At 39.3% G+C, this 15,337-nt stretch overlaps 1 protein-coding gene across 1 annotated transcript; it reads right to left on the minus strand.

Moving 5' to 3' along the window:
- Positions 1-2,713: 2,713 nt before the first annotated feature.
- On the minus strand, positions 2,714-9,021 carry LOC309707531 (taste receptor type 1 member 3-like; the record flags this gene model as incomplete). The annotated part of the gene is made up of 8 exons (XM_082534902.1): positions 2,714-3,623; positions 4,079-4,449; positions 5,203-5,323; positions 5,424-5,627; positions 5,736-6,152; positions 6,251-6,607; positions 6,864-7,164; positions 8,819-9,021. The coding sequence occupies 8 exons, from the start codon at positions 9,019-9,021 to the stop codon at positions 3,021-3,023; spliced, it is 2,577 nt and encodes an 858-aa protein (XP_082391028.1). The 3' UTR covers positions 2,714-3,020.
- Between the last annotated feature and the right edge of the window lie 6,316 nt (positions 9,022-15,337).

Genomic DNA, 15,337 nt, shown 5'->3' on the forward strand with positions numbered 1-15,337 from the left:
GTATGATTAAACATTTTACATCCGTAAAAAGCCCAGTGTGCAGCTCCACTTTTTGTGTACCAAATCTGTAGCAGATCACAGGTACAGACTCACCATCATGTCCAATTTTTTGTTTACAAATTGTAAATTAAAACCATTAAAATGTGATGGCCTACAAACATAAGAGGAGAAACATGAGTAAAAGAAAACCACATTAATCATTTCTAGGGTTTAAGTTGGAAACATTCAATATGCATCACTGTAAAACACATTAACCGACATACTATAGAGGAAGATCCTAAAGACAGAAATGAAATGGAGAGCGATTCATAGTAATCTTACTATAAGGAAGAGCTGCATTATTTAGTCCTGATTCTCTAGTTGACATTTGGAGCATGCAAGGGGGAAGTGGTTTCCAGTTTGCTCCACATAACTAAAGGCATTCTTACGAATCACATTTCACTGAGAAATACTCACAGCAACAGCAGAGAAAGTCAAGGTGCAAAGCAGCTGCTACAAACAGATTATGAAAATGTGTAGTTTTAACAGTCATCTCAATTTATTTCAATTGAATTACATTTTATTTATACAGTACCAAATCCCAACAATTATCTCAAGGTGCTTTATATTACAATATATATTTTGAGAGCATCTTGCCTCTGGCTGCTCTCTTTCCTTCCTGTAGGGAAAACCCACAGGAGTGTACCCTCACCTGTTCCTGCTGAATCACATGTTGGCACATCTGCATTTTATCAGATCAGATCATTTCCTGCACATGAAAGAACTGCTTCTCATTCGTTCTCGATCCATCACCAGATCGTTATAGTTATCAAAGCGGTAAGAGACTTTGAATGCTCAGATATGCCCCGCACTGATCCAGTCTGCTTTTGCTCAACCACAAAGACATACACTGCCTGTTGGAAATACTTCTCAGGTAAAAATCCTCTGAAAAGATGTTTACCTGTGACTGATCGGAAACTACAGTATAGAAATTTGCAAAATTTACTTTTGTTTAGCATTAAAACATGTTGAGCACACTTCTGCAAGTTCTTGCATTATATGTGAATAAAACTTCATCAATCATTTTTTCAGTGTATCTTTTGACATGAGTAAGCTTGACTTTAGGACAAAGGGTTTGCCGTGGGAATAAAGGAAGTCTGCTGCTATCTTGTCATCTTGACGTAAGAAGGTCGGTGTTAGTTTGCTTTAATACAGCTTGTCTGCTCCTGTCTTCTTACCCTCACCCTTTTACACAAGCTGGCATGCAAGGTTTTATCCTCTCTGTGAATGGTCAGGATCTCTTTATTTGCAGAAACATTTAAAGATGCTTACATGTCTCTGACTGGATCTTGTGTGCGGGCGGGTTCAGTATTTGTGCATACAGTGCATGCAAGATTAACATCTTGTTTATGTCAGAGCAGCTTTCTTCCTCAAGCATGAAATCACCTCCTACCTTTTTGTGTTTTGTAGCTAAGGAGACCATTTATTGATAATCTGGCCCAACATCACACACATGCAAAGAGTTGCCTGTTTTGTTTCATACACAGTGATAAATCAGTGCGGTACTAAGACAAAGGAAAAAGTAAAAAAATATATTAACACGACTGCAAAACCTATAACCATGGCTGTTAGCTGTCTTCTCATAATGATTCCTATGAATGCTGTAAACAGTTTTTTCTTGACAAAGTAGCACAAAATCTTTCTGCTTGGCTGGATGCCATTAGAGGTTAGGATGGGAATTGTTTCACACACTGTGCAACTATGAAAAAGGAGTGGATCCCTACTGTAGTGGTTCAAAAATGTTCTTGACACAAGAAATTTTAAAGGTTTCAAGACCAGGAGAAGACACAAATTAGGAAAGGCATCTGGTGCAAAATTGGTGGCAAAGGTAACATCTGTCTGTTGTGGTGACCCCTTGGGAAGTAAGGGAGCAGCTGAAAGCACCTACAGTTTATGGACTTTGATTTAGGTGGGGGGGGGGGGGGGGGTGTCATGTGGGCACCCTGTGCTGCTGGGGTTGTGCCAGCTGGTATATTTCCTGGGCTTTGGGTTTGTTAGGGTTCCCTTAGCTCTTACTGTGCTATGGTTCCTTTTCTTTGCAGTCCATACTGCTTGGGTGAGACCAGGATGCGTTGTGTGGCCTCGGGCACTGGTGGAGGCCTCCCTGCATGTTTTTGGCTCAGCACCTTATTATCCACTCTGTCCTGGTCTTCACTGTTGGTTGGGGCCACTTGGGGTTTCTGGGTTTGTGTGGGTTCTCGTCATCCCTCCGCGTGTTAGTGTTCAGGTTCCTTTGATTTGCGTGACCGTGGTGGTGGGAGCACGTGTTCTCGAGGTGTGAAACAGCCACATCTATACAAGATGATGGAAACTAATCCTGTAGCTCATGGCACATGTGACATTTGAGTTTGCTACCTGTTTCATCATTACATTTCATTACAGTAAAACAATAAAGGAAAAAAAGAGACTATCAGTTATTCAACAACAAAGTTCTAACACTGTGTTAGCAGCTAAAAGATTAAACTCAAACTCAGTGATTCAAATAACATAAAGTGTATTATTCAGAAGCAGAACTGTCTGCATGACAATTTTATTTTTGTTCAAGACAATACTTGAAAGCCAACTCTATTGCATGCATGACTTGCATCTCTAACAGTGTATTTCAAAACTGCAAACATGCATATTGAAAAAAAACAAAAAACATTTTGCAGTACATTAAGTTTAGTTCCTCAATTATTTTTATTCAGTTAATGTTTTTGTGACTAACATTAATACAAGCAAAACAATGTTCCTGGTAAATAATCAGCGACAAATGTGAACCCATAGACTTCATGTTACTAAACAAACACAATGCACTCTTTGTTATTTGCTGTATGGATTACATGCTTGCAGAGTATTAGGATAAAATGCTTATTATAACCTAATCTAGTGTATTTTATAGTCTTCTAGCCTTTGTTATATATTACACATCCATAAATATAATGTAATGTTTGGTTTTTAGAATATGATTCTTTGATTTACTTTATAAACAGTTTAACTGTCTATTGTCCTTCCTGTGCTTTTGGCTGTTGCTCTTCTTCTGTTTGAGTTGGTGGGACGCCCTCTAAGAAGGTACAGAAGTACTTTGCTGTATTTAAATGAGGTTTCCTTAACAGCAAGTAGCATTTTGGAAAGTAGTAGGCTGCCAACAGTCCAAAGTTGCTTGCCAGGCTGAAATAAACATGGACAACTGACCTGTTCTTGTTATTATCTCTGTTGTTTTCTGTGTAGATTGGAATAAAGATCACCCAAATGACACAGTAGATCAGGGTGGAAAAGGTGATGTCTCTGGCTAGATTATACTGATGAAGAGGCTTCACTGCCATGAAGCTGCACATGAACGATGCAAGGGCCATTACACCATTGAAACCCTGCATTAAGGCAAATCCAATCAAAGGTGAAACAGGACACGAGAGGAATGATTCTACAAAGTCTATTGTCATATTTGCCACATATCCAGACAATGAAGGTCCTTCTTGAACAAACCAGCCACAGAGACCAGCTTGCACAGCGCAGCAGATCAGCACAAACAGCCAGCTCACAGGGCCTCTTAACAAATGCAGGTGAGAGGCAGCCATCTCTGGGAACTCTGTCACATAGAGTATCTGTTCGAAAAGAAAGGTTACCATTAGTCTTGTACTGTGTACTTCGGTTCCACAGTATATTATGCACGCTCCCACATAGGCAATAATTACACACACGTTTGGGGTTGTGTCAAGTCACAGTTAGGTGGTTAGAAATTCATATTCTACAAAACTAAATAAGAAAGCAACTATATCAGTCATTACAAGGCTAGTTTTATAGACCTCAGAAGCTGCCATTTCGTGTTTTTACTTAAGTGCATTTGAAGTGATTTGTTGGCAGTATTTTTGAATACACTAAAGTTGTTAATTAGATTTTTTTAATGATGTTAATATAAATATAATTTGTACTTTGACGATTTTCATTTCTATACTATGCTTATCTTTTGAAAGTTCAAACCATTATCTTTATGTCTAACCAATTCTGTAGTTTCTGCACACTGCCAATGTGTGGCAGTGTTTCACAACTCTTTCCTCACCTGTAGTGAGATGGAAACTATAATGGAGAGGGTGAGCGTCTGGAAAAAGGAGGTGAAGGGCAGCTGAAGACGACACACCACATCCCCTGGCGCCCCCAGGAAAGACAGCAGACTGAGACATGCTCCCATCAGGCCAAGCACAGCCACAAAACTCAAGGGACCCCCCGAGGCCGTTACCAGTGGGGTTCCACGGTGCATCAGGAACATGACACCCACTGCACCCAGACATACCAGCAGCAGCGTACCAACCAGCATCATTATCACAGCATCCTGGCTGTGCCACTCAAAAAACTTAAAGATGGGGTCCGTGCAGTTTGTGCTGCGATGCTGGGACCACTGACGGTTGGGACACTTAGTACACTGGGTGTCGTCTGTGAGTGAGAAAGCACAAAAAACACACACAGCTCCTCTGTTAATCAAGAGCATAGATAGGACTCATAGGAATGTAACTTAATGTGTTTAGTTGAATACTTCATTATTACTTCATTTAAGTACTTAATTTGAAGTACTTTTTATGTTATGCTACTTCTGTTTCTACTCCACTATTTATTTCTACTTCATACTAGGTCATTTATTTTATTTTAACTTATTATTTTACAGATAAATTACATTATACATTATAAGATCTGCCAGTTATTGAATCAGTAATATTTAGGTAAATAAAATAATCAACAGCTTCAGTGACCAAGTATCACAATCTATACGATTTCACATAACATGTATATAAAAATAACAGAAAATTGCTCACTCAACACAGCTTTGTGTTGGATAATATTACACAGCACAATTTATCATTTGATGGGAGACAGACCTGAACATCAGCCTGAAAACTGTGCCCAGTGGCATTTTATACTGAGTTTAATTTATGATTAAATATTCTGAGTTCCCAAGTTTTTGCCTTTGCGTGTTTTCCTGGCTATTCAATTATTCAATTATAATAGCATCACTCTGAAAACTTTAGCGGTGCTGGCAGGTAGAGGAACTCTCATTATGGTTATTTTTTAGGTTATACTAAATTAACCTGCAGGTTTATTTTATGAGAAATGCGTGAGAGTATCTATCTCTGACAAGAATTCAAATAACCAAGGTCCGATATGTGAGACAAGAATGAACAAATACACTACCATTTTTTGCCTGGTAAGTGCCAGCAAGACAGTCAATGCAGTCAAAACAGCAGGAATGGAAGCCTTTGACTCTGTGGACCTGACCCGTGTCACATTTTGCTGAACAGTTTGATGTAGGAACCTGCAAAAGTTGTGGTAAATAATTCAGGAATTCAAACTGGGTCATGATTTCACTAAATTGGTTGAAATACCTTTTACACAATTTTTTTTTTTAAAGTTACCTTGTTAGCTGACCAATTAAAGAGGGCCTCATTCAGGAACAGTTTCTCTTCGGTATAATTTCCCACAGTTTTAAAATTCACTTTCGATGGGTCTTTCCAGTCCCACTGAATGACATTGTAACCCATGTTTGGGTTGCCATTATCGTCAAACTCTATACGTGTGCCATTTATGTTAAGAGAAGTGTTCCTTAAAGTCTCCAACAGCTGCAAAATGATGATTTTTTTTAATGATTTGATTATTGTTGTTATTGATAAACTTGATTGCAAATTTTGTGCAGTCACCCATATACTAGAAAAAATAAAATAAATCACCTTCCAGGGATAGATTTTGCTTCCAGATCCCCACTTACAGGCAGTTGAATTGCACTCCAGCAGGTTATGCAGTGCCTGTGCTACACTGTAAACAGCAGCATACACACTGAAAGCTGACGTCTGCACTGCAGGTGCTTCCACTATGCTAATGTTGTCTAGTGACAATTTCCAGCATTGTGGGCAGCGATTGTTTGGATGATTAAGATTTGTAGTTGGAGTGGATGTCTTTGCCCGCTCTGCACTGAGTTTCTTGAAGAGCTCCATTGCATAATCACTGAACAAGCTGAGCGTGCCTATTTTGTCAAGGAATCCGACGACTGTTCCAATTGTTTCAATGTTGGGTAGAGAAGTCACTTGAGCATCGATGGTCCAACTTGTGCTGGCAATCCAAACAGCTGTTAAATTACTCCTGATAACCTGGAATAAATTAAATGATTAACTGGTGCTGAACAAATTCTGACCACTAATAGAAAATAATAAATTTCTTAGTTGCTTTAGATATCTGCTTCACCAACCTCTTTAAAAAAGATTTCACTTTGCTCTGGAAGAGTGAACACCACCACCACTCCAACTTTAGTCTCTTTTATATTGCCTATAATGGTTTTGACCATTGGCACAGGGTCAGTGTACACTGGAATCAGACCCTGATAGGCCACACAGAGAGATGCGTTGTCTGCAAATTTGGTGAACATCTGCACACCTTGTTGTCCGTACTCCTCGTCACTGCCCACAATTGCCACCCAGTTCCAGCCAAATTTCTCTATTAGCTTTATTATGACATCCACTTGCCATTTGTCACTGGGCACCGTACGAAAGAATGACGGGTAGGAAACATCATCACTGAATTTGTCACTGGTGGCTCCATAGCTAATCTGGTGCAAGTATAAAAAAGTAAAAATTAGCGTTGTTTACCTGTACTCACTGTTGACATACTGGATAATACCTAATATATCATGGTAAAAATGTTAAATTAACTAAACAGGAAAGAATTAATTTTCTGTGATATAACCTGGCACAAATCCTTAGATCTACCTGTAAGAGTTACTTTTACATTTGAAATATTTATTGTCAGATCTTTGCATTAATAGAAACTATGCTGCAAATCTTAAGATGTATGTGTATTCAAACCTGTGGCATCAAAAAGAATCCCAGGAGTTTTCCAATGACTGACACCATTTCTGAGACATAAGGACCAATCACTGCAACTACGCTCGTCTCATAGTCGGTGTAATTACACTGCACAGGTAGTTCTTGGTTGAATTTTGCAGTGAGAAAAGACAGAGTGGGCTTTATAATGACTGATGCTTGTGTGCATGTGTCATAGATTTCATAACCTAACTTGATGCCAGGGAGGAGAGTCTGGTTTCCGTTGATTTCATCCACTGCGTATTTCATGGCTATAGCAAGTCCCAGTCCAAGATCATTTAAACTGTTCAGCCACAAGCAGAAAACGGTAGAAGTCATGGTAAGTTAGGGTTAGCGTACACTGTCATTTATACAGGGAGTGCAGAATTATTAGGCAAGTTGTATTTTTGAGGAATAATGTTATTATTGAACACCAACCATGTTCTCAATGAACCCAAAAAACTCATTAATATCAAAGCTGAATGTTTTTGGAAGTAGTTTTTAGTTTTAGCTATTTTAGGGGGATATCTGTGTGTGCAGGTGACTATTACTGTGCATAATTATTAGGCAACTTAACAAAAAACAAATATATACCCATTTCAATTATTTATTTTTACCAGTGAAACCAATATAACATCTCCACATTCACAAATATACATTTCTGACATTCAAAAACAAAACAAAATCAAATCAGCGACCAATATAGCCACCTTTCTTTGCAAGGACACTCAAAAGCCTGCCATCCATGGATTCTGTCAGTGTTTTGATCTGTTCACCATCAACATTGCGTGCAGCAGCAACCACAGCCTCCCAGACACTGTTCAGAGAGGTGTACTGTTTTCCCTCCTTGTAAATCTCACATTTGATGATGGACCACAGGTTTTCAATGGAGTTCAGATCAGGTGAACAAGGTGGCCATGTCATTAGTTTTTCTTCTTTTATACCCTTTCTTGCCAGCCACGCTGTGGAGTACTTGGACGCATGTGATGGAGCATTGTCCTGCATGAAAATCATGTTTTTCTTGAAGGATGCAGACTTCTTCCTGTACCACTGCTTGAAGAAGGTGTCTTCCAGAAACTGGCAGTAGGACTGGGAGCTGAGCTTGACTCCATCCTCAACCCAAAAAGGCCCCACAAGCTCATCTTTGATGATACCAGCCCAAACAAGTACTCCACCTCCACCTTGCTGGCGTCTGAGTCGGACTGGAGCTCTCTGCCCTTTACCAATCCAGCCACGGGCCCATCCATCTGGCCCATCAAGACTCACTCTCATGTCATCAGTCCATAAAACCTTAGAAAAACCAGTCTTGAGATATTTCTTGGCCCAGTCTTGACGTTACAGCTTGTGTGTCTTGTTCAGTGGTGGTCGTCTTTCAGCCTTTCTTACCTTGGCCATGTCTCTGAGTATTGCACACCTTGTGCTTTTGGGCACTCCAGTGATGTTGCAGCTCTGAAATATGGCCAAACTGGTGGCAAGTGGCATCTTGGCAGCTGCACGCTTGACTTTTCTCAGTTCATGGGCAGTTATTTGGCGCCTTGGTTTTTCCACACGCTTCTTGCGACCCTGTTGACTATTTTGAATGAAACGCTTGATTGTTCGATGATCACGCTTCAGAAGCTTTGCACTTTTGAGACTGCTGCATCCCTCTGCAAGATATCTCACTATTTTTGACTTTTCTGAGCCTGTCAAGTCCTTCTTTTGACCCATTTTGCCAAAGGAAAGGCCGTTGCCTAATAATTATGCACACCTGATATAGGGTGTTGATGTCATTAGACCACACCCCTTCTCATTACAGAGATGCACATCACCTAATATGCTTAATTGGTAGTAGGCTTTCGAGCCTATACAGCTTGGAGTAAGACAACATGCATGAAGAGGATGATGTGGACAAAATACTCATTTGCCTAATAATTCTGCACTCCCTGTATATGTGATGAATTTTTCTTAACCATCCTTACCTTTCACAGCTTATCTGGTTTGGCTCTGTTATGTCACTGAGGCTGCTGGTGACATCGTTAATGGGAAAGAGCCCTCCGAGCATAATGTCCCCAGACAAACTGAAGAGGTTGGTAGAAATGTTGTTGACCCATTCAGGCAAACTCTCACTGCAGCGCAGTGTAAAGAAACAGCACAAAACCAGCAGAGTGAAACGTGAAGCCATGATCCCAATAAGTGTTAGACTGAAGGCACAGTACTGACATTACTGTATTTTCTTGTCAGAGCATCATGACAGATGGTTTTATGCAAATTCACCCATAAGTCCATATGCCCTCCCTCGCCTGTCTGACCAAACCTGACAGTTTAGGAAGAGCAAATTGCAAATAAAAACAAATACATGTGTAGTATGACCTGATATGAATCTTTTCATACAATCTTTTTAGAAATTTTTTTTTTGATGATGTTAAAAAGACTAATGATTTTCACACGGTTAAGATATTGCATTTAATTGTCACGCTCCTAGATGAAAAGACTCACCATAGAGACACTATGTTATTACTCTATGTTAGCGTGTATGCTGCATCAGCGGTGTTCATCTTTCATGACATTTTCATTACATTTGTTTGTGGTTTGGAATTTGTCTTTTTTTCTTTGTGGATTTTTCCTTTTTTTTTGGTGTATCAGTCTTTCATGAGATGAGCACACACAGTAAACCCCTGTGTGTGTCAACTTACTGAGATGTTATCACAGCAACACCTTGCATGTCCAATGTTATGTTAAGTTGGTTACTTTTGGTCATTTACGTGAAAATATATAGTGACAAACCCAAGAGGCCACAAAAACTACTCACATGTTTAAAGTTTGTGTGATGTTGAACATTACATTATTATCTGTTTTTGTTCATTTTTTAAAATTTTTTTTACCTCACTGTTGGCTTTGCATGTGTATTTGCATGTAATGTTGCACAAAGCAGGTTCATGCAAAGGTTATTTAAATAAACCTACAGCAGACATATAAGTAAGCTCTTTTAAATGTTCATTTAAAAATATCCTGTACAAACTTTGAAGGTTTTGTTCATAATTCAGTTGCCTTTAAAAAAATATTACAGGTCCAGTTTATCTGTATTTTAAAAATATTTGGTAACATATTTTTAAAAAACATATGGCCATTCCTGTTTTAACGTGCATGTATCCCATAAAAGATCTGTAACTTCTATGAACTACACTCTGAAATGGTGCAAATGTGTAAAGAGACATTTTGCAAGCTTGAGTAAAAGTTTTACACACCACATATTTTCAGTTGATAATTGGCTGACTGGTATTTGTACCAACAAACAGCATAAAAACTTACAATGCACTTGATTTGCATCCTTGAGTTTCTACAGAAAGGAGGTGTGGATTCACATGAAGCCAAAGTGAACTGACAGGCTAAGTGTTGTTTTCTTTAGAGTGCATGTTATTTGGTAAAACTGGAATCAATATTAAGACACTGAGCTAAAAACAAGCCCAACTAAGTCATTATATTATTAACTAATCAACATTAATAAATAAATAAACTTGGCTTGCTTCAAGTTTATTTTCTTTCCTGGAGTTATTAACACAAGGCCTTGAATTGTTCTCAAATGTGTTCATGGACCACAAACAGTTTAGGTTAGGCTAAAGTAAGCCAGACCTGTTAAACCCTTCCATAATAATCAGCTTTAAGAAAGCATTTCCTGTCCTTTCTCTTTCTTGTAGTGTAAACGAGTAGCAGTACTGTGAAAAAGCCATCCCTCTTTTCATTATGTTGAAATAGGTGCAGTGACTTGTTAAAAATTTGCAAACATAAACATAAATACAGGATATAAGGCAAAAGCACAGTTTGTATTCTTCATAGAGGATGAGTTATTCAAAGCTCTTCTTTGAATATTAGCATTGCATTTTTTCCATCCTCTGTAAAGATACCACACTCCTTCAATAATGTTGAGGTCCAGGATATTGGAAGGTCAATCCATAACTGATATTGTGCATTTTCCATCCAGTATTTGGGATCATTGTCATGCTGAAAAGTGAAGCTGTTGGCAATGGAACGAGAGGACTAAAAATCTGATTGTGCTTTGTTGTGTTTATAATTCCATCTATTTTGACAAGCTCTTGTACCTCTCCGGACAATCTCTGATGACGATTTGAAATAAAATTTTCAAATTTGGACTCATCACTCTATGAGACCTGTTTCCACTGAAACAGTGGAACAGACACTGTTCATCTACTATAGAAACTTTTTTTTCTTGCCACGTATTAACAGAAGTAGCCAAGGACCTGAAGATACAATTTAAAATTGGCTCTTTTATAGCTTATCTTGTGGACTTGTGGACACAAAACTGGTTAAAAAAAGATCCCTCTGAAAATGGTCAGGTTCAAGGACCGGACTGAAAACAAGTGAGGCAGCAAATTTACAAAGAAAAATTTTGAAAGGCCTTCAGAAAACCTGGAGAACTATTGTTTAAGACCATTTAAAACATTATGAGAAACTCTGGCTCCCTGGAAGCAAAATATAAAGCAATGAGTTGTGCTTGAGACTTTTGGACAGCTCTGTATTTTGTAAAATGATTACTTTTAATGAACCATCTATTTAAGTTTACTGGCTGATAATGAAAAGTCTGTTTTAATATTTCTGCGGTATTTCACAATCAACAAATCTGCTGTTGTTCTGGGTGCTTTTATATTGCACACATCAAAGCCCAAAACCTTCACATATAGTTAGTTTGAATTCTATCTGATTTGAGCAATTTGTTTTGAAAATCTTAATAGAAATTTTGAGTTTCTCTTCTATTTTTACACCTTGTGAAGTGATCATTGTGTCAGATTTAACCCTGTGGTTGTCTGATTCAGGCCTGTAGACTGTGTGTTTGCTGTTAGCCTTTTTTTCTCTTCTATATAGGGCTGCTCAATTAATCGAATTTTAATCACGATTACGATCTGGGCTTTCAACGATCATTAAAAATGACTGAGCCGATTATTAGCCCCTCCCTCGTGCTTTTCTCTCGCGCTGCTCCGTGTGGCAAATCGAGCGCACCTCTCTGCATTTCGAACACGTGTCACAACAATTAAGAGGACCCAAGGGAAGCTCGGAAAGCTAAGCAGAAGTTATTTGGAGAGGAGAGTGACTGCCGTTGGTTGAAAAGAGAGGTAAAAAAAACAAAAAAAAACTTCTGTGGTGTGGAAACATTATGGGTTCGTGGAGTCAGACGTGGATCAAGTAGACATAGTGTGTAAACTTTGCTACAGTGTCGTAGCTGCACCACAGAGCAACACTGCAAAGTTCACGAAACATAGATGTTTACATTTTTCATTTATTTTTTATATTGCAAACATTTGCACTGTTATCAGTATTTGCACACTATTTTATATTATTTTTTAAAGTCATTATTCAATACATTGTTATTGTTAACCCTTTAAATCCCTGTAGAACCAGAAACGCGTAAGCTAGCGCAATAATTTGTTTTGGGGAGGAGTTGTACTTACATCTTATGCCATCAGCTTGTCCTCGGTCACGGTTTCCTTCCACGTAAAGCTTTACAAAAATTGCATAAAAAGCACTTGCAGGAAAAAAAACCATAATATTCCAGAAACAGGCGTTGCCGATCTGATCAGCTGTTCGTAACACTTCCCACAATGAAAAAGAGGTCAACGCGAACTACCGCATGTCCACCATTTCCTGTCTGAAACCGGAAGTGACGTCATTTTCGCGGAAAATGTAGTTTTTTTTACTTGTAGGCCTTAAAAGCCTATACTGGTGTTTTTATAAGTCATGTTTACTTTTCTGAATAGTTTCTGGGATGCTTAGAACTCGAATTGCACTGCTGGAAATAGTTTATTTTGATGCACATGCTGTTTTCTTTGCAAATTTGCATCATAGGATTGTTTTTTGTTTTTCCTCCAGTACATAAAAAATGCTATATCTCCAAAATAAAACTATGAAGACACTCAAAATAAATTTCCTGTTGTTGTAAACTATTTTTTGCAACTTTTTTGTATTTAAAGTTTTGAGGGATAAACCTCTTCAATTCAATTCAATTTTTTTATATTTATTGCACTTTTTGTAATTAATGTAATTACTATGGACTTAATGCATACATATTATTAAATAGGGGTGCAACGATACTCGTATTGATATTGAACCGTTCGATACAGTGCTTTCGGTTCGGTACGCATATGTATCGAACAATACAAAATTTGTAATTTATTTTATCAACTGGCACGGTGGTTAGCACTGTTGCCGCACAGCAAGAAGGTCCTGAGTTCAATTCCAACATCAGGCCGGGGTCTTTCTGTGTGGAGTTTGGATGTTCTCCCCGTGTTTGCGTGGGTTCTCTCCGGGTACTCCGGCTTCCTCCCACCATCCAAAGACATGCAGCTTGTGGGGATAGGTTAATTGGATAATCCAAATTGCCACTAGGTGTGAATGTGCGAATGAATGTGAGTGCGAATGGTTGTCTGTCCCTGTGTGTTGGCCCTGCGACAGACTGACGACCTGTCCAGGGTGTACCCTGCCTCTCGCCCTATGACAGCTGGGATGGGCTCCAGCGCCCCCCGCGACCCTGAAAAGGATAAGCGGAAGCGAATGGATGGATGGATGGATGGATGGATGGATTTTATCAACTTTCCTTCTGACGATGCTGTCTGTGTTGAGTGCTCAGTGAATCTGCGTTCGACTACTCTACGTTCGACTACTACACTGTCGAGCGCAGATCCACTGAGCGTTCAACACAGACAGCATTGTCAGAAGGAAGAGCGCAGGGCAAGCTAGCGAGACAGAAGTTAAGCTCTCATTGCAACATGGCAAATTGAACCTCCCCCACCATCATTCAGATCTGGCGTTTGGAATTATTTTGGTTTTCATGTGACGTATGACCCTGAAGGTAAGCGCGTCATGGACTAAAGTAGGGCTGCCACAAACGATTATTTTGATAGTCGACTAGTCACCGATTATTTATGCGATTAGTCGACTAATCAGATCATCATCCACTGGACGTAAAACTACAGCTTATTGCACCAGCAGCATCTGCTCTTATATAACTATCATTAGCTTACAGCTTTAAGCTTTTAAGGTGCTAACTAAAAATAAAGACAAGATGATAGTTTATTCAATTTTAATGAAATTTGCAGATTGTTTCGGTAAAGTTTAATAAACTCCTTGCTATCTAAAATATAACAGGACACCGGAGTATATTCTCCAGCATCTCACACTTCTGATAATCAGCTGTCGTTTATTCAGCTGTGTAAAAACTATAACTTTAATCTCAGCCAAACCGATTTACTCAAGAACAAATAAAATACTAAAAAAAAAGCCAAACAATAACATTTTTAATTTATCTAAGTGACTCATATATATTTAACCTGAGTCGCGAAAGACGGCGGTGGGTTTGAAAACAATTTGCCGGGAGTCCGGTGTTCTCAGGCGCTAGTGACCTAGCCCCCGGCTAGCTATCGAGCTAGTGGGTAACAGACGTCTCCGAAAACGTCGGAGCGCTTTTGAAAATATGTGGTGTCCTGATAAACTGAGCAGATATTTGAGGTTTACACAGCTACATTCTCGCCTGAAAATATGTTAAACGTTTATTTTGTGACCCAGAAAGAATAATAAGAGTAATATTAAAACTAACTAGCTACCGCCATTGTTGGAAACTAAGCTGGGCCGCGCTATGAATTCTGGGACACAGCTGCTTCTTCTTCTTCGGGGTTTAACGGCAGCTGGCATCCTTGTACATGCTGTGCTGCCATCTTCTGTTTCAGTCCGTTATTACACTCTTAAATCCTGCTATTATTCCTGCGTCTTTTGCGATCTTACAAAGCTTCAAACGACACGTCGACTATTAAATCAGTCGTCGACGATTTTGATAGTCGACGTAATCGTGACTAGTCGACAAATCGTGGCAGCCCTAGACTAAAGTAAAACAGTATGTTGGATGTGCCACGCAATGCTCAATTACATGGGTGGAAACTAGTGTGTTAGCGCAGTTAGCTCGTTAACGTGTTGGCCGTCTAGCCCCACGCACAGGGCGATCAGGGGTAGCTCATTAACGGAGATTTGCCGTGTTGTGGCGTTAACGTCATTTCAACGAGATTAACGCTGACAGCACTAGTGGGAACACAACGAATATGACTGCACATTTACGCTGACATCATCCTAGTGCAAAGACAAGTGGAAGCAGACAAAAACAACAAGCATGCATGCTACAAACTTTACCCGAGTCATTTAGACAGCCGTTAGCACATGATTTTCCTTATGGGGACCTGATATGTTTAATATTGTGGCGAGCTCAGACAACAAGGAGACGGAGGTGTCGTTTGGTCTTGCTTCCCATGAGCTAGCCAGGGAGCACAGCCGTTTATTGACATCTGGAAAAATAAATGTCAATGCTTTTGCATTCTTTCGGAAATGTAGCTGGGTAATTATGTCATTGGCATCGGTGAGCCACTGTCAATATGTGACATATTGAAATCGCGTTTGAATTTGCGCTTGTTTTTTGCTTTCACTTTGCAAATGTCCAGGTGCCT

This window comes from Aulonocara stuartgranti (assembly GCF_965226115.1).
Source record: "Aulonocara stuartgranti genome assembly, chromosome: 5".
NCBI classification, from domain to species: Eukaryota; Metazoa; Chordata; class Actinopteri; order Cichliformes; family Cichlidae; genus Aulonocara; species Aulonocara stuartgranti.